Raw genomic sequence first — 17,090 nt, 5'->3', positions numbered from 1 at the left:
TATATATATATATATATATATATATATATATATACCAACAAAGGGGTATGAGGAGTGTCTACAAACAATAGTTCTTAAAGAAAGAGGGAAAAAAGAAAAAAGTGAGATAAACGGCTAAGAAAGGAAATCGTAGTAGATACATGACAGCGTTCATCTTAGCTGGTGGTGAAGCGTTTACCGTCCTCCTTTTCACATTTCCACTGACGACGACACACTCCAGAGGAAAAGAAAAAGAAAAGAAGGGACGGAGGGAGAAGAAGAGCACATAAAGAAAAAGGCATCCTGCGAACGATACAGCAAAATATATATATAGAGAGAGCTGCAACCCAAAGTGGAGGCCCAACACACAACAGGATCATCACAACGGCGATCCCATACATAGATATGTGTATGGCCACATGGTATGGTGAAGAAACTATATGAGGGAACATGTTGCTCACGCGGGTCCCGAAGGCGGGATGAGAAGACGAAAACTGGACCAGACCACGACAGAAGGAAAAGACGGCAGCTAGGTGTGGTATGGCACAGTCGAACCGCAACACAGTGAGAAGAAAACAAGAAAAAGGTAAAGGCAAGCCAAACAGATTAGATCCACTAACTACTGGCAGCGAAGCAACAACAAAATAAAAGATAATTACAGGAGTTGTCGAGCGAAACGCACGAGGGGAGAACACACATGGAAAGAAAGAGAAAGAGAGAGACGTCGTCTCGCGCGGGAATTACACGATCACAATACGCGTATCACTGGTAGCACAGACAAACGTGAAGACAACTGCGTAATTCTTAGAAATAAAAAATAGGAACAAAACGTGCAGCAACGACAATGAAACAAAGCAAAAGACACACGTAAAATATTGAAAAAAGAGAAACAGCAAAGTGCACTATAAAACTAACGGTGACTGAAAAGCGGATACTGAACAACAGAAAGAGAGAGAGATACAATAGAAAGGAAAAAAAAAAGCGCGTCCGTGCTGCTTTGGCACAGTCAGGCAGCAGAGAAGCCTAACGAGGGAAAGAAGAGAAGGGGAAGAGGGGGCACAGAGCCCAAGAAAGACGCTGCCAGCACGTGTGTGAAGCGCATCGTCTCGTCGTGATCTCCCGTTCTTCAGTTCCGTGCCCCGCACACGCCGTGCTTCATTTTGTTTGTTTCTCTTTCACCAGTCCATGATCTTTCCTTTCGTTCTGTTCTCCGTTTTTACACGTAAGCCTTCGGGGCAACCGTCTTCGGATCCTTTTCGAGATCCTCGGCGTCCTTCAGCATCATCTCCATCCGCTTCAGCATCGTCTCGTAGTTGGCCTTCTTGCTCTCCTCCTCGGTGGTGCTAATCTTGCTCTTGCATTTCGGGATCTCCTTCTTGGTGTACTCCACGAAACGTTTGACGTTGCCGCTGCGCGGCTCGGTGTTCTCCACCGAGCGTACCGCCTTCACCGTCTCGATGAGCTTACCCGCATCCGCCTCATCGTCACTGACCACGCCGACGCAGACGGAATGACTGCCGCCGCCGACGGAGTAGCGGTATAAGCGGCACGGCTCGGAGGACTTCTTTTCCTTCAGCCCCGTCAGGTGCTCCGTGTGCGGACCGACGAAGGTGACGTTAAGGGACGACAAATACACCATCTCGGCTGAGCCGATCTTGCGCACCTGCTTCAGGACAAGGTAGCAACAGATCATCTCCTTCTCGTCCTTCGCGCGCTCGATGCCCTCCTTCAGGCACGCCGCCATCGCGTCCTTCGTGTTCACCTCCTTCACCGTCATGTTATTCAGTGCCGGGCCGTACACAGGCGAGGAGGCGAGCACCAGCGCCTCGTAGCCGGCGCCGTCCTTCAGCAAGTCGCGGCCCTGCTCCGCACCCTGGATGGCCGTCATGGTCACGTAGATGTTGAAGTACTCGCCGATGGAGGCGAGCTTACCGATGCAGGTGGAGAGGTATTCGCTCGTGAAGTCGATGGCCTTCTGCCGCTCCTTCGGGCCGCTGGCGACCATGAGGGTGGCGTTGTGCCCGGACATCCACTGGTTGCGCACCTCGGTCAGGCAGATGGACTCGATGGGCTTCTTCAGGTCCTCGACGACGATGGCTTCGTCCACCTTCGTCTCGGCGGAGGCGAGCACAACGGTGTCTCTGTCTTTGGTGCTCACCTTCGCTTCTTTGCCGCTCTTGTGAAGCAGGAGCAGACCGCGGATGTGCGTGCCAGCGATCTTCGCGTCCGCCTCTTCCTTCTCCTTCTTCTCCGTCTTGGCATCCTCCTTCGCCTTCTTCTCTTCCTCCTTCTTGCCGCCGTCCTTGTCGTCCTTCTTGTCCCCATCCTTCGACTTGTCGGAGCCCTTCCTCTCCGTGTCCTTCCTGTCCGCGTCTTTCTTCTCCTCAGTTTTGCTGGCGGGTGCGCTGAGGTCGCGGCTTTTGCCAGACGCGGTCTTCTCGTCCACTTTGCCCTTCTTCTCATCCTCCTTCGCGGCGCTCTTCTTGCCGCCGCCACCGCCGCTGCTCAGCGGCTTCACGTCCGCACGGATGAGGTCGTTGCGGTTCAGAAAGTCGTCGCGGCGGGAGGCGGCATCGACGACGCTGTGATAGCCGCCATTGTACATGGAGCCGCCAACCGCGCCGCCGTACATGGATCCCATCCCGTACATGGAGCCCATCATCATGGGATTCATGCCGTACATCGACCCACCCATCATCGGATTCATGCCGTACATGGAGCCCATCGGACCACCCATGCCGTACATCGAACCCCCCATTGGGCCGCCCATCATCGAGCCGCCGGGGCCGTACATGGAGCCGTAGCCACTACCACCCATTCCGCCGCCATACATCGATCCGAAGCCGCCGCCAGCGCCCTGGCCGCCGCCACCGTACAGCGACCCCATGCCGTTCTGTCCACCGTACATGGAGCCGCCCATGCCAGACATGCCCTCCTGAGCACCGGCACCGCCCATGGAGCCGTACCCGGCTCCCGCACCGTCCTGCGCACCCGGGCCCATCGACCCGTAGCCGCCGTCCATGCCGCTACCGCCTCCCATGGAGCCGTAGGCAGCCATCGGGCCACCTGGGCCGGTCGAGCCGTAGCCGCCCAGCGCGTTCTGCGGACCGGCGCCACCCATGGAGCCGTAGCCGCTGCCGTAGTTGCCGCCGGCACCCTTGTACGCGCTGGGGTTGCCATTTGGACCGTACATGCCACCCATCATGGAGCCGCCGTTCGTCTGCATGCCCGGCGGGGGTGCCGCCGCCTGGCCGTTGGTGGGGGGTCCTCCCGCTGCCGCGAAGTTCTGTGCAGGGGGCGGAGCCGCGCGGGAGGCGTTGGGGGCTCCCCCGGCCGTTGCCGCCGGACCCGCACCAGGCGTCGGCACGCCGCGCGTCGCCCCAGCCGGCCGCACCGCGGAGCCCGGCGTCGCGGCCTTCACCGGGGCCGTCGCGGCTGCCGATGTCCGCGTCGTCGGTGCCCTGGCGGAGTCACGCTTCAACGAGGAGCCGCTGGAGCTGCGGTGATGGTGGTGGTGGTGGTGCGAGGAAGAAGAGCCGGAGGAGCGGTCGTCCCTCGAGCTGCCACTGCCGCTGCTGTGTCGGCCGGAGCCGCTGCTGTGTCGACCGGAGCCGCTGCTTTTCTTGAGGGATCCGCTGCTGGTGCGGTGCTTGCTGGGCCCGCTGGAGGGCCCCTTGCTCGACGAGGACTTGGCTTTGGTGGTGGAAGCCATTTTGGTGCTTTGTGCTCTGGTCCTTTTTTGTTCTCTTTATATGTGAGGCGGGATGCAAAGACAGAATGGAAAAGGGAAGGGTAAAGGGCACGGAAAGCGACGAAATCAATCAACAACAGTACCAGTAAAAGAGAGGGAAAGAGGCGCAGGTGATGAACTATGAAAGAGCCACAGAGATGACGTCCCCGTGAGCTCACGATGAAAGAAAAGCGAAGAGATGGACTGGAGACACAATAACAACAGCGAAAAACAAAACAAGAGAAGAAATGAACGACAAAAGAAGGCGTGTTACGGAGTCTACACACACGAGCGACACAGGTGAGGACACACGCTTGTGAAATACATAAACAAACGTCTGAGGTGATGGACAGTGGAAAAAAACAACAACACACAAAAAAAAAGGACGACAACTCGCTTCAGCCAAAAACACTCTTGTCAAAGCGTTGCTTGGAAGGTCTCTGAAGAAGGGCCGGTTACCTTCGCGCTTTTGTAAGATGCTGTTGAGGTGCTTTAGTAGAAAGGAGCTGCAGAGGACGGAGAACGGCGGCGGTGTGATCGAAGATGGAATTCGACCAACCACGGTGAAGCAAAAGGCAGAAGAAGAAGCGAAAGAAGGGGAGACTAAATTGCATCTGGTGTGATACGGCAAGGTAGAGGTGACCACGTCACAATCGATCGGCGTGCGTCGGTTGCCGTTGATGTCCCAGCTTTCGTTGTTTACACACTTCATCAAAGAAGAAAGACGGTCGGTTTCTCCTTTTCCGTTTCCAACAAGGCGTGGTCTCAAGCTCTTCGCGCTCCCCCAATTCGATGTCAAGCACACTGGATTTCCAAAAATAAAAGTCCCGCATCGGGCGTGGCACAAGGAGTCTATCACAGGGCGGAAAGGAGAGGCAAAGCCATACAAAGACCGCAAAACGCTATGCTGAACGCCACGGAGTTCTTTGATAGTCGACTCCTTGCTTCTTTCACGGAGGTCAACAGGAGAAAATAAGAGGCCATCCGCGGCACGCACCGTGGCATCAGCAATACTGTTTTCTTGCTTTTTCTTTTTACCTTTCTTTACGAATAATGCGAGAGGAGGGAAGACACAGCGTACTGCGCTAACGAGCTTGGGGACACAAACGTTTGACAAAGTAGACGAGAACAACACACACATGAGGACAGATGACATTATTTTTTTTTTTGGCAAAACCAACCATCAAAGCAAAACTGAAAATAACACTGTAAAAAAAAAACGAAGAAAACTGACCGCCGAAACCGATCCTAAGCTTTTTCTGTTTTTCTTTTCCCTTCAAAAAGAGTGCCTGACATATACATATACATATATATATATATATATATATAATGTCCTTTTTTCCACTGTGGAATACGCACAACAAGAAAGCAAAAAAAGAACGTAAACTATGGAGGCTTGATTCATCAGACAAAGAAGAACAACCAAATTCTTTAAGGAGTGATCACAAGAAAGGAAACAGAAGAAGAAAGATGAAAGACAGCATACGTTTCTACCTCACTCGCGGCAAGAGAAGTGGAATCCGTCGCGTGTGGATCAGACTGTCGAGTGCAACTTCTTTCCTTTGCGGATTCATTCAACCAAAAGCATCCTCGTATTTTTTTATCCTCCTCTACTATGAGTTTTGTATGCACGGGCAACTGTTTGCTGCATTTTGCAGAGGTGCCATTCGCAGCAAGTGTTCTTCAGCAAGAAGACAACAGGAAAAGAGAAGAAAAAGGGGAAAGGATTTAAAAACAAACAAAAAAACAATGTTCCTCTCAGGACTTGATGGCTGTCGCTGTTGAGTTTTCCCGTCTTCTTTTTCACTTTTCCGATGCGCTGTGCCGCCCCGCTGTTGTGAACGTGCACCGTCACCGCAGCACGAAAGACGAGAAGAACGGGGAAAAACAGAATAACAGCATACTTCCACGACGAAGCGGAGGAGGGGAGAAGAAAACAAGAGAGATGGTTCAATAATTCTACACACGTAACGCGCCCGTGTACTCCCGATATCAAGAAACAGAAAAGACACACAGCGCAGTGAGGACGAGGGGGAAAAAAAGGCACTGTACGTTCATGGCATCATCCCCCTCCTCACACACTCACACACACAATCACGCAAACACGCACACAGAGACATACACATACATACACACATATAGTTATTTCCTTAAAGAAAACAAAAAAGTTGTACTACTGCGAACGTACCAAACATCAAACACTCGTCGGAGAAAAATGAAGCATTATATATATGAAACTACAGAAAAACATGCAATAAAGAAAAGCATATCAGTAAGCACTAGGAAGAAGAAAAATGAATTAGAAGAGAGACATAAACACGGTTGTAATAGTCAGGGGGCATTCAACTAGCTTTCAAATCGAGAAAATGCGATCCCTTGCAGCTCAAGAGAGAGCGCATACACACACACCGGTCAGCACTTACAGTGCTCAGCGGAGTTCTTTCATTGCACTTTACACGAACCACAAGAAACGAAGAAAACAAAACTTCAGTCTTCTACATTACACACATCGCTGCAGCGCCTCCCGCGTATCTTCCCATTCAGCGAATTAAATTTCGCCGCATATCGTTAAAAATAAGAAAAAAAAGTGTGCGGAGTGCAACGGTCTAAAGATGCCAGCGAAAAGCAGAACAAATAAGAAAAAAAAATACATTGGGAAGCGCGAGAAGGGTAGATCGAGGGAAAATAGAGAAAAGAACAAAAACCAAATAATCAATGTGCACATGAAAAGCCAACCGACAAAAGAGGAAACACTTCTTCCGAATGCTCGGCACGATGAAGGCAGTGACAAACGCCTGCAGCCGGCAACACTGCGACGGGGCCTTGGAAAAAAAAAGAAAATCAAAAACAGACGAGAGATGACAAATCAACGCAGCCAGCCATCAAAAATAAAAAAGCGGCAACACAACGAGCGTTGTCCGGGAAGTGAACATGGAAAACGGGAAAAAGTGCTAAAGAAACATCAGCGCTTACCGGCCGGTGGGATAGCCTTTCGGTCGCGTCTTCTCCGGCTCCGTGAGCAGCTCATTTGCGTCCTTCACCATCTCCTCCATGCGCTCAATCTGCGTCTCGCGCGTCTTCTTCTCCGAGCCGGTGGCGCTGGCGGCCTTCTCCTTCTGGCGTGTGATCTCCTTGTACGTGAAGTCAACGAAGCGCTTCACGTTGCCGCTGCGCGGCGGCTGGTTCTTCACCTCGCGCATCTTCCGCTCCACCTCGAGCGCCGCCTGCGCCTCCTCGTCGTTGGAGTCGATGCAGAGCCCACTGACGGTGACGCAGGCGCCATCCACTGCATAGCGGAAAAGCCGGTGCGGCGACGACGGCAGCTTGTCCTTGATATCCGTCATGTGCGACACCGTCTCGCCGCACAGCGCCAGGCACATGGACGACAGGTGCACCTCCACCTCTGCTCCGGTCTTCTTGATCGTCTTGAGCACGTAGAAGGCCGCCACAATCTCCTTCTCCTCCTTCGCGTTCTTCAGGCCCGCGTTGAAGTGCTTCGTTGCCTCCGTGCCCGTCTTCACCACCTTCGTCTCGAGATCCAGCAGGCACGGGCCGTACACAGGCGAGGACCCCATTGCCATCTTGTCGTAGCCGGCGCCCTCCTTCAGCAGGTCGCAGCATTGGTCAGCCCCGCGCAGGGCGACCATCGTCATGGAGACATCGAACTTCACCCCCGTGTCCTTCTCGTTCTTCTCCAGCCGCTCGATGCATTTCTGGATGAAGCCGCGGCCCAACTCCTGCGTCGCGGTGTTCTTGCCTTTCCCGGCGCACATCATGAGGCTAGAGTTGTGGCCGTTGAACCAGTTGCTGCGCAGCTCCGACAGCAGCACCGAGTCGACATCCTCCTCCGCGCTCGCACGCGCCATCGCCTCGTCGGCCTCAAAGGTCTCTTTCTTGCCGCCCTTCTCGAAGACGACGGTGGAGGGGTCCTTGACGGTCGTCACGGCGGTCCTGCCGGCCTTGTCCACGATGATGAGGGAGTGCACGTTGTAGTTGGACGGCACTTTCGCGCGGAGCTTGCCGCCGGCAGTGTTGCCGGCCGCCGCGCCAGGCGAGCTGCGCGGTGCGTTTCGGGAGTTTGACTCCGCTGCCGGGCTGGCCGAGGTGCTCGTCGCCCGTGCCCCAGGTGAGGCCTTCACGTCCGCCTTGCGCTTAATCGTCAGGGCCTGTGCGTTGGAGTTGTTCGTCGCGATGATCTTCTCGTGCTTATCGCGGCTGTAGAGGTGGTTGCCGCCCCGTTTGCCGCTGCGCTTGAGATCCTTTGCATCGTCAAAGGTGCCGATGTTCGGGCAGAGGTCATTCAGATCCATCGTGGTCGCCTCCGCGAAGCCGCCGTAGTCGCTGGAGATGCCGCTGCGGTTTGTCGGCCCATCGCGTCCGCCGGTGGACATGTTCGCCAAACTGCCCCACTGCGCGGCGATGCCGCACGTGCTCATGTTGCCGCTGCCGCCCATGCCATACATCGACCCGCCCATCGGACCGCCCATGCCGTACATGGAGCCCCCCATCGGGCCCATCATGGAGCCAGGACCCATCGAGCCAAACGGGCCGCCCATGCCGTACATGGAGCTCATGCCACCCATCATGGAACCGGCGCCGGGGTTCTGGCCGTACATGGAACCGCCGATGCCGGCGGCAGCGTCGCCAGCACCGCCGGGGTTCTGACCGTACATGGAGCCCCCCATCGGACCGCCCATCATCGAGCCGGCGTTGTTCTGCCCGTACATGGAGCTCGGGTTGGGGTTTTGGCCGTACATGGAGCCGCCCATGCCCGCACCGTTCGCCCCATCCATGCCCATCGACCCGTAGCCACCGCCGCCCATGGAACCGTAGCCGCCCATCGGACCACCGGGCCCCATAGAGCCGTAGCCGCCAGGACCCATGGATCCGTAACCACCAGCACCGCCCATCGGATCACCAGGGCCCATCGAACCGTAGCCACCACCGCCCATGTCGCCATTCATGCTGTTCTTGCGCGCCATCGTCGGTGGTGCATTCCCGGCTGCCCCGCTGGCCGCCGAGGGCGTACCGGCAGGGGGGCCCTGCGCCACACCAGGTGCGCGCTTCATGCCACCCGCAGCCGCCGGCGTCGACTTGGGCGAGGCCATCATGCCGCTGTTGTTCGTACCCGGACCGACCGCCCGTTTGGGACCAGAGGACGGCGACACGGTCGGGCCGGCGGCGGCGGCCATCGGCTGGTAGGCCGGGGCCGGCACGGCACGCTTCGCGCCAGTGCCCGGAGACGTCGCAAGCGGGTAGGCGCCGTTGGCAGGGGTGAGCTGCCCGGTCGGCCCCACATCCCCGGCGGCGGGGCCGGCTGGCCTCCGACCTGCTGCCGCTCCATCATCATCATCGGCTGCTGCGACGGCGGCTGTTTCACTGGGCCACCACCCATGGGACGAGCCGGCGAGGTGGCCATCGGACCGGCCGCTGCGTCACGGTTCGGGGCGGCGCCGGGCCCAGGCGCGTTCTGCGCCTGCATCGCAGGCCTCGCCATGTAGTTCGGCGCACGGGCCTGCGGTGCGGAGTTGGCGGAGTAAGTGTTGCTCGCGGGAGCCTTGTTGGCAGAGGCGGCTGCCGCGGCGGTGGTCGTCGTGCCGGTCTTCGAGCGGGAGAAGCTGCTCTGCTTCTGTAGGATGGAGCCGGACGGCGGCGGGGGTGGGACGACGGCGCTCATGACTGGAGAACAACGAAAACGGAGGTAATAAGAAAAGGCAAGAGAAGAGGGGGAAAAAAAACTATGCAAGACGAAGTACCGCGAGAGGGAAAGAAAAGCACGCACAACGCAGCTCAACGGATGAGGATCTGAAGGAGAACAGGAAAAGGAAGCTATTAGCGAGTACAAAGAAACACGTAGGAGCAGACAGCAACAGCGACGAAGAAGCCACTATGCAGCTGATTGCCGTCCACCGTACAATGAACCGAGGCAGCGAAGAAATATGGTAAAAAACAAAAAGGTGAAAGGAGAGAAGAAGGATGAAGAAGTGGAAGATGAAGGATAACGAGCACGCACGCATAAGGAGAGAAAAAAACAACTACAAAAACAACTGAAACCAACATCTGAGCAAATGCGGCCTCCATGAATATGTTGTATTCTTAGTGCCCTTGTCCTTTCCCAGGCACTTGAGTTTTCTCCCTCACAGTGCGGCACAACATTCGCTGGAGCAATAATAAGAGGCATCAGCTCAAGTCGGCTTTCCACTGTGCTCGATCGAGCTCCATGTGAAGCAACCGAGTCAGAGAACCGGAATACCAGCGACAGCGGGAAAAAAAAGAAAAAGGCGTGCTTTCTACTTCACGAGAGAAGTGATACGGACGTCTTTCTCTTTCTCCGCTGAACACAAAAAAAGGGGGATGAAGAGATGAAGGCGCGCGCCTAAGATACCACACACACACACACACACACCGTCCTTGCCTCTTTTCTCTTCATTGTTTTCATCGTTTAAAAGAGGGGTTTTGTTGTATATATATATTACTCGTACGAGTTGGAGTCCTCACGAGGAAAACAAAAAGGCAGCGTGGAAGAGGGGGAAAAACACATGAAGACACACATAATAGCACCATCCATCTCCCCATAGTACTAACAACAATAATAATAACAGTAATAATAATAAAAAGAGGGAGAGAAGAGGCCACCACAAAGCGAAACACATACACACAGACGGAAGATGCATAAAGGGAAAATAAGAACAGAAAAGTAAAAAAAAAAGAGGACGTATGTCAGGAGCAACGTCAACGCAAACAAGGAACTGTGCGAAAGTGCACCCAAAAAGACGCCATACAGCAGAAAACCCAACGTCCACACATCAGCACGTTCATCTACCAGCAACCAGAAAGAAAAAAAAAGAGTTTCCTTTATAAAGCCATAACGTTCATGAAGTGTTCAGCTCTATGCGCACAATGATAATCGATTTCAAAAGGAGAACCAACCGGGGGAAAACGTGTTCCGGAGCAGCCTCAGCACACCTGCACGTACACGTACACGCCTAGAAACCCCCCTCCAAAAAAAAAACCGGAAAATAAAAAGGCACCATGAGTGACGCCAACGACAGCCACTATCCAACAACAAAGCAAAGACGAAAGAGAAAAACAAAAAGAGCGTTGTCGTCTTCTCATCGCAGTAGAAAACACATTTCATTTTCTTCTTGACAACGCGACGCGAAGCACACAACAACTCTATACGACACAGAAAAGGTCGGTTGGCGACTATGACGTTCCATCTCTACATTGGAAGAATAAAGAAAAAAAATCTTAAAAGGAAAAGGAGAAGGAGGGGAAATAAACGATGCGTTCACCACCACAACGTGAATGAATGGAAAGGAAAGGCTGACTCAACATGGGAGAAAACAAAAGGTGCACATGGCGTTCGTTGCCGAACGCAACACAAGGGGGAGGGGCGTCAATTGCAAAAGAAAACAATAGAAATTAGGAAAGGAAAGCGAATACTATGAATCGTAGAAGTAATAATCACAACAACAAAAAAGAGAGAATGCACTCCGAAAAGGCCCAAAATAAGGTAAGAATCAAAGAAATCGGAGTCCATCAATTTTGTAAAAAAAAAAAGAGAGAAAGATCAAAGGAATGGTTGCAATCACATCAAGACCGCCTCAAGGAAAACCGAGCAAACAAGCAGGAGAAAAAAAACAACGCAACAGTGAGTCACAATCAACGCTTGTACACCGCAGGGGCGCTGCCACCCGGTGAGCTCAGCATATTGCGCGCGTCCTTCAACATGGTGCCAATGCGGCCAATCTGCGCCTCTAACGCCTGGTTCGGTCCGTTGCCCGCCTCCAGCTTGCGCTCCATCCCCGCCAGTGTCGGCTCCGTGTGCACGATAAACCGCCTCAGGCTGCAGCTGCGCAGTGGGGCGTTGCGCACCTTCGTCACTTTATTCGCCAACTCGAGCAGCGGCTTCGCGCCGGCGCCAGACGGGCCGCGGAGGCCAGCGACGTAGATGGTGTGGCACGGACCCCCAAGGGCGGTGCTCAACAGCCGGCTGCTGCTGCTGCCGCGCTGCCGGAGTAGCTCCTCGTACTCGTCGACGTTGTCGCCGGCGATGGTGGCGAGGAAAGACGGCATGCAGACATCCCCGTCTGGCTGCGTGATGCGGAGGATGACGCAGATGTAGCCCACGCCGCCGTTCTCGCGGACCTCGTTGCGCACCTCGCGCACCATCGGCTCCACCTGCGCCTCCGCCACTGGCGAGATGTTCGCCCCGTAGGCGACGTTGCCGAAGAGCGGGGAGGAGGCGAGGTGCAGGTCGTAGTAGGGCGAGTTGTCCGCCAGCATGTCCTTCACCTTGTTGTCCTTCGACACCACCACCGTCCAGAAGGCCTCACTGCCCGGCGTCAGGCCGCGCAAGATGACGACGACCGTTTTGACGACCATGGAGATGCCGACGGTGCTGCCGGCGACGTCGTTCGTCAGTATCGCGGCGTTGTAGCCGTTCAGTGCCACCTTGTGCACCTCGTCAATCACGGCGGAGCGCAGCGTCCCGCTCTGCGAGGCGACCACCTCCGTCGGCGCGTAGTGCTCGCCGTCCAGCACAACCTCCTTTTCTGTCACCTCCATCACGCTCCCGCCCTTCGCCGCCGCGCCGCCGTCGTTGCTAGTGCTGCTGTTGACGACCACCACCACAGAGCGAATGGGCACCGGTGCCTGCTGGCCGCTCTCCGGGCTGCTGCGGCGGTCGTTAGAGGTGGCCGCAGCAGGCGTCTCGTCGACGGGCTTGCCCCCCACACGCGGCACCTCGCTGACGCGCTTCTCACCAATGTAGTACGCCGGCGTGTTGTCCTGCGGAGACTGGACGAGGGCGCTGTAGTCGCCGTGCATCATCTGCAGTCGGCTCGACGCCACCTTCAGCCGCTCCTTCTCCTCCGCGGTGGCGGCCTGCTCCATCCTGTTCTCGTTAGCTGCCATTCTCTTCTTGGCGTAGTCGAGGAAGTTGTTCACGCTGCCATCGCGGCTGGCGTGGTTCGGCTGTTTCGTCAGCGGCAACAGGTCCTCCAGGCTGCTCTTCGCCGCCGCGTTCGTCGCGTGGTCGTCGCCGACGCTGACGAGCAGGGTCGTGACGCACGGGCCGCCAATCGCGTAGGCGAAGAGGGAGCGGGAGTAGTCGGGGTTCTTCGACATCGCCCCCCGCACGCCGGCGCCGGACGGGCCGGAGGCGCACATGAAGGACGCCACCGCCACGTCGCCGCTCGCCTGCGGCTGCTTCAGCACGGCCGTCATGACAATCATCGCGTCCATCTCCTTCAAATGCGGAGGGGCGGCCGCGAGGGCCTTCTCCAGGGCGGGACGCACCTCCGCCGCCGCGCGCAGCGTCTTGTGCTGCGTGTCCGCGATGATCGGGCCGAAGAGCGGGGAGGAGGCGATGGCCAGCGGCTTCACCGTCGAACCCTCCGCCATCAAATCGCACAGCACCTGCCGCTTCTGCACCACCACCATGAAGAGCTCCACCGCTGTCGTCGCGGCCCCCGGGATCGGATCGCGGAGGCACTTGCTGAGGATGCTGTCCACACAGCTCCACGTGTACTGCTTTGGCAGCTCCACGCTCGACTGCGTCTCGGCGGACACGAGGGCAACGTTGCGGCCGTAGCGGAAGTTCGCCCGCAGGGACTTGAGCATCGCGGACTCCGGCACCTCCTCCGGCGTCGCCCGCATCACCACCTCGTCCGCCTCCCCCTGCAGCATGGCCGTGGTGCCGTCCACGCAGACCGTCAGCTTCACGCGCCGCTCCTGCTCCGGCTTCGCGTCGTCATCCTCTACCGCCGCTGTTGCAGAAACAACGGCAGGGGCGTCCCTGGACTGCACCGTCTGCGGCGTCGCGCCGGACTTCTTTGCCTCTTCCCTTGTCGACGCGGGGGAAGGGGCGTGACCTCCGCCGTACAAGTTGTAAGCCACCAGCGGGGTCTCATCGGGTTTGGCCAGCAGCTCCTTCGCGTCCTTCAACATGCGGTTGATCTTCGCCGCCGTCTCGGGCGACGTCTTCGCATTCGCCGCAGCAGCGCGCTCCGTGTAGTCGACGAAGCGCTTAACGTTGCCGCTGCGCGTCGGCGTGTTCTTGATCTCACGCAACTGCAGCGCGTTGGCCAGCGCGTCGCCGACCGACGTCTCCGCGCCGGTTGCGGGGATCTGCACGATGGCGACAGTGCGGCTGGCGCCGCCGATGGCGTTGCAAAAGAGCGGCGTCGGGCCGGCGGTGCCGTGCTTCTCGGCGGCCCGCACGTGCACCATGTTCGTGTCGTCCACCATCGCGACGAGCATCGACGAGACGTAGACGTTGCGCGAGGTGGAGTGGCCGGCGGCGGGGCGGATTTGCTTGATCTTGTAAGTGACGACGACGAGGCCGCGCTGCTTCGCCATCCTCGCGGCCACCTCCACCACGCCGACCGCCGCCTCCGCCGTCTCCACCTTCTTCTCCGACGTGTTCATCACACACGGGCCGTAGATGGGGTTGGAGCCGAGCTCGGCCTTCACCGGTTCCGCCGTCTCGCCGTCCGGCAGCAGCAGGTCCACGATCTTGTCCGGCGCGGTAAAGACGACAGCCGACGCAACCACCTGCGTTACCTGCGTGTCGTCGGCGGCGAAGGTGTCCATCATGCTCCGCACTACCGCCGTCACGGGAGGGGTGCTCGCTTCGTACTTTTGGCGGCCGCAGAGGACCAGCAGAGACACGTTGTGGCCGCACTGCGTCTGCTCCACAATGTCGGTGAGTAGGTCGGACTTCTCGACGTCGACGGCGCCGACGGCGACTTCGTCCATCGTGTACGTGGTCGAGCCCACCGTCACCGTCTTGTCCGCCTTGTTCGCCACCGACTCGCTCGGGGCGATGGCCACGACGTGCACGTTATCGTTCACCTGCTTTGTCAGGCGGTGCGAGGAGGCTAGGGCGAGTGGGACGGAGCGGGACTTCGCCTTGTCGTCCTTGCTGCCGGCGTTGTCCACCACAACGACGGACGGCGTCGTGGCTTTCTTCTCTTCCTTCTGGTCCGCGGCAGCTGCCGGGACGGCTTTCTTCTCGTCCTCCTTCGAGGCAGCGGTGAGGCCGCGCTTGCCCGTCTGCTCCCTCGGCGGCTCGTCCGCCTTGTCATTATCGGGGAACGCCTCCGACAGCTTGGAGGACGGGGGCGGGATGCTGTAGTCCTTCTTGGCGCGGCGGCCGTCGCCAGACGGGGCACGCCACAACCCCCCAAAGGAGCCGCCGACGTAGCCGCCGCTGCTGCGGAAGCTCGCGCGGCTGGACGTGCGGCCGAGACCGTACATGGACGCGTAGGTGCTGCCCAGACCCATGCTATTGTAGCGACCGAGGCCGTACATGGATTCCATCCCGTACATCGACCCACCACCGCCCATGCCGTACATCGAGTTCATGCCGCCATACATGGAGTTGCCGCCCATCCCATACATCGACCCACCCATCATCGGCGCACCCATGCCGTAGTACATGAAGCCGCCCATCGGGCCGCCCATGCCGTTGTAGTACATCGAGCCCGGCGCTCCACCGTACACGGAGCCGTAGCCGCCGCCGTTCATGTCGCCCGCACCGCCCATCACGCCGCCTTCCCCATCTACCATGGAGCCGTAGCCACCGTTCATGCCGCCATCGCCGCCACCGCCGGTAGCCATCCCGCCGTAGCCGCCAGGACCCATGGAACCATAGGGGTTCATGCCAACAGGACCCATAGAGCCATAGGGGTTCATGCCGCCCCCAGCACCGCCGCTCATCATGCCGCCAGGGACCATGGAACCGAAGTCGCCGGTCATGCCGCCAGGGCCCATGCTGGTCGGGCCCATGGAATTGTAGCTGTAGTTGCCCATCGACTCATAGCCGCCAGGCCCCATGATGCCGTAGCCACCGCCCATCGCGTTGGGCTGCGGACCGGGAGCCGCACCTCCACAAGCCGTCGGAGCACCACCCGGAGCATTCGGTGCGACAGGCGCAGAGGAGCGGCGGGCGTTGATCCCCGTCGTCGGAGGAGGGGCCGCGCCGTTTGTCGATCGGGTTGGGGAGACCGTCGACCGCGGGGCGGACCTCGTCGAGCTGGGGGGTGCTCCGTTGGACGCCCTCGTGGACGACGGTGCCGCCGCTGCCGCCAGGGCGGGCCTCGAGGCCTTAGGCATCGCTGACATGTTCGCACTGTGTGAACTGTTCTGCCGTGGTAGTTGGGGGTTGGCGGCAGAGCGTGACGCTGAGGACTTCCGCGCGCTGCCGTCGCGGGTCGGCGTGGCGCCGTTCTTGTCGCCAGACTTCGGCGCAGAGGTACGGCGGTGGCCGGACTTCTTCTTGTCCTTGTCGTTCGCCGAGGAAGCCATGCGTATTCTGTGTTTCTTTCTCTTTCTTTGTTTCCTGTAAAGAGAGAGAGGACTCGCCTCCACGGCACTTGCGTCAGAAATTCACTCGGAAAAATGCGGAGGAGACCAAAATAAAAGCTCGAGCGAAATCTGCTTCCTATCGTTCCGCGTACGTCTGCGTCACCTCGGCGAAGCTGCTCAGGAACACAAGAGGAAAAAAGATGTGCTGTGAACGTCGGAAGGCTGCGTGTCTCACGACAACAATGCACACACACACACACACGCACAGTGACACTTCAAAACAAAAATTGCAGCACGTTTCCGGAAGGGTGAGCGGAAACACACGCACAAAGAAAGAGGGTAAGCCAGAAAAAGGGGGAAACTGGAGGGGACCGCGCAGGTTGCTTCTCATCGTACGGCGTAAAGAAAAAGAAGAGGAGGGGGGGGGTGAGATAGTAACAGGGAGTGGAAGAACGCCTTTCCAAATATGTTACAAACTATTGATTCACCCCAAGAAGCTGTATTGGTGTAATCCAGCGAGACAAGGAACAGAAACCTCTGTTTCTCTCCTCTTCTCTTCATCGTCGTGGGGGAGGGAGAGAGGGGGGTGCAGAGATCTTATTATTATTATTACTTTGCATAACGGAAGCAACGCAACGAGAATTCAACGCCGTCCTCCATATATACCGGCAGCGCCGCCTCCGCGCTAAAGGCCAAAACGCATCTGCGCGACTGCTTCATATATATTTTTTTCGCCCTTTGCTGCTATATTCTGTAAAACAACAACGAAGAAAAAAGCAAGTCCCCTTATTCATCCCACCACATGAGAGTGGAAAAATAATTAAAAATATATATTAAGGGAATGTGGTGGCGATGGTGATTCCAAGGAGTTCAACAGAGCAACGGAATAAACAAAATACTTTTAAAAAAATAGACAGGAGAGAGACTTATTCAATGAAAGAGAGCAATACGCACATGAGAACGACTGACAATGGGAAGAGGGAAGGAATGAAAAAGGTAGAACTGAAGCTGCCTGAACAGAGGCAACATCCGCAGCAAAACGTAAAAGAACAAGAAAAAACAAAGC

The 17,090-nt window shown here is 57.0% G+C and overlaps 3 protein-coding genes across 5 annotated transcripts; all 3 read right to left on the bottom strand.

Annotated features, from left to right (window-relative positions):
* Positions 1 to 1,195: 1,195 nt before the first annotated feature.
* Positions 1,196 to 4,217, bottom strand: ABB37_02390 (hypothetical protein; the record flags this gene model as incomplete). Its single annotated transcript, XM_015799374.1, has 1 exon — positions 1,196 to 4,217. The coding sequence occupies exon 1, from the start codon at positions 3,689 to 3,691 to the stop codon at positions 1,196 to 1,198; it is 2,496 nt and encodes an 831-aa protein (XP_015662852.1). The 5' UTR covers positions 3,692 to 4,217.
* A 2,461-nt stretch (positions 4,218 to 6,678) lies between these two features.
* On the bottom strand, positions 6,679 to 9,606 carry ABB37_02389 (hypothetical protein; the record flags this gene model as incomplete). 2 transcript variants are annotated; one of them, XM_015799372.1, is made up of 1 exon in its annotated part: positions 6,679 to 9,606. In XM_015799372.1, exon 1 carries the CDS (start codon positions 8,899 to 8,901, stop codon positions 6,679 to 6,681), a length of 2,223 nt encoding a protein of 740 aa, XP_015662850.1. In that variant the 5' UTR covers positions 8,902 to 9,606. The 2 variants fall into 2 exon arrangements, with proteins under 2 accessions (XP_015662850.1, XP_015662851.1); XM_015799373.1 differs by having other exon boundaries at positions 6,679 to 9,598.
* A 1,768-nt stretch (positions 9,607 to 11,374) lies between these two features.
* Positions 11,375 to 16,412, bottom strand: ABB37_02388 (putative mitochondrial hypothetical protein; the record flags this gene model as incomplete). Of its 2 annotated transcripts, none has more annotated exons than XM_015799370.1 (1): positions 11,375 to 16,412. In XM_015799370.1, exon 1 carries the CDS (start codon positions 16,022 to 16,024, stop codon positions 11,375 to 11,377), a length of 4,650 nt encoding a protein of 1,549 aa, XP_015662848.1. In that variant the 5' UTR covers positions 16,025 to 16,412. The 2 variants fall into 2 exon arrangements, with proteins under 2 accessions (XP_015662848.1, XP_015662849.1); XM_015799371.1 differs by having other exon boundaries at positions 11,375 to 16,409.
* Positions 16,413 to 17,090: the final 678 nt, after the last annotated feature.

Source organism: Leptomonas pyrrhocoris (genome assembly GCF_001293395.1).
Source record: "Leptomonas pyrrhocoris isolate H10 chromosome Unknown, whole genome shotgun sequence".
NCBI lineage: Eukaryota > Euglenozoa > Kinetoplastea > Trypanosomatida > Trypanosomatidae > Leptomonas > Leptomonas pyrrhocoris.
The sequence above is the reverse complement of the archived record's forward strand: the minus strand, read 5'-3'. Positions and strand labels throughout refer to the sequence as shown.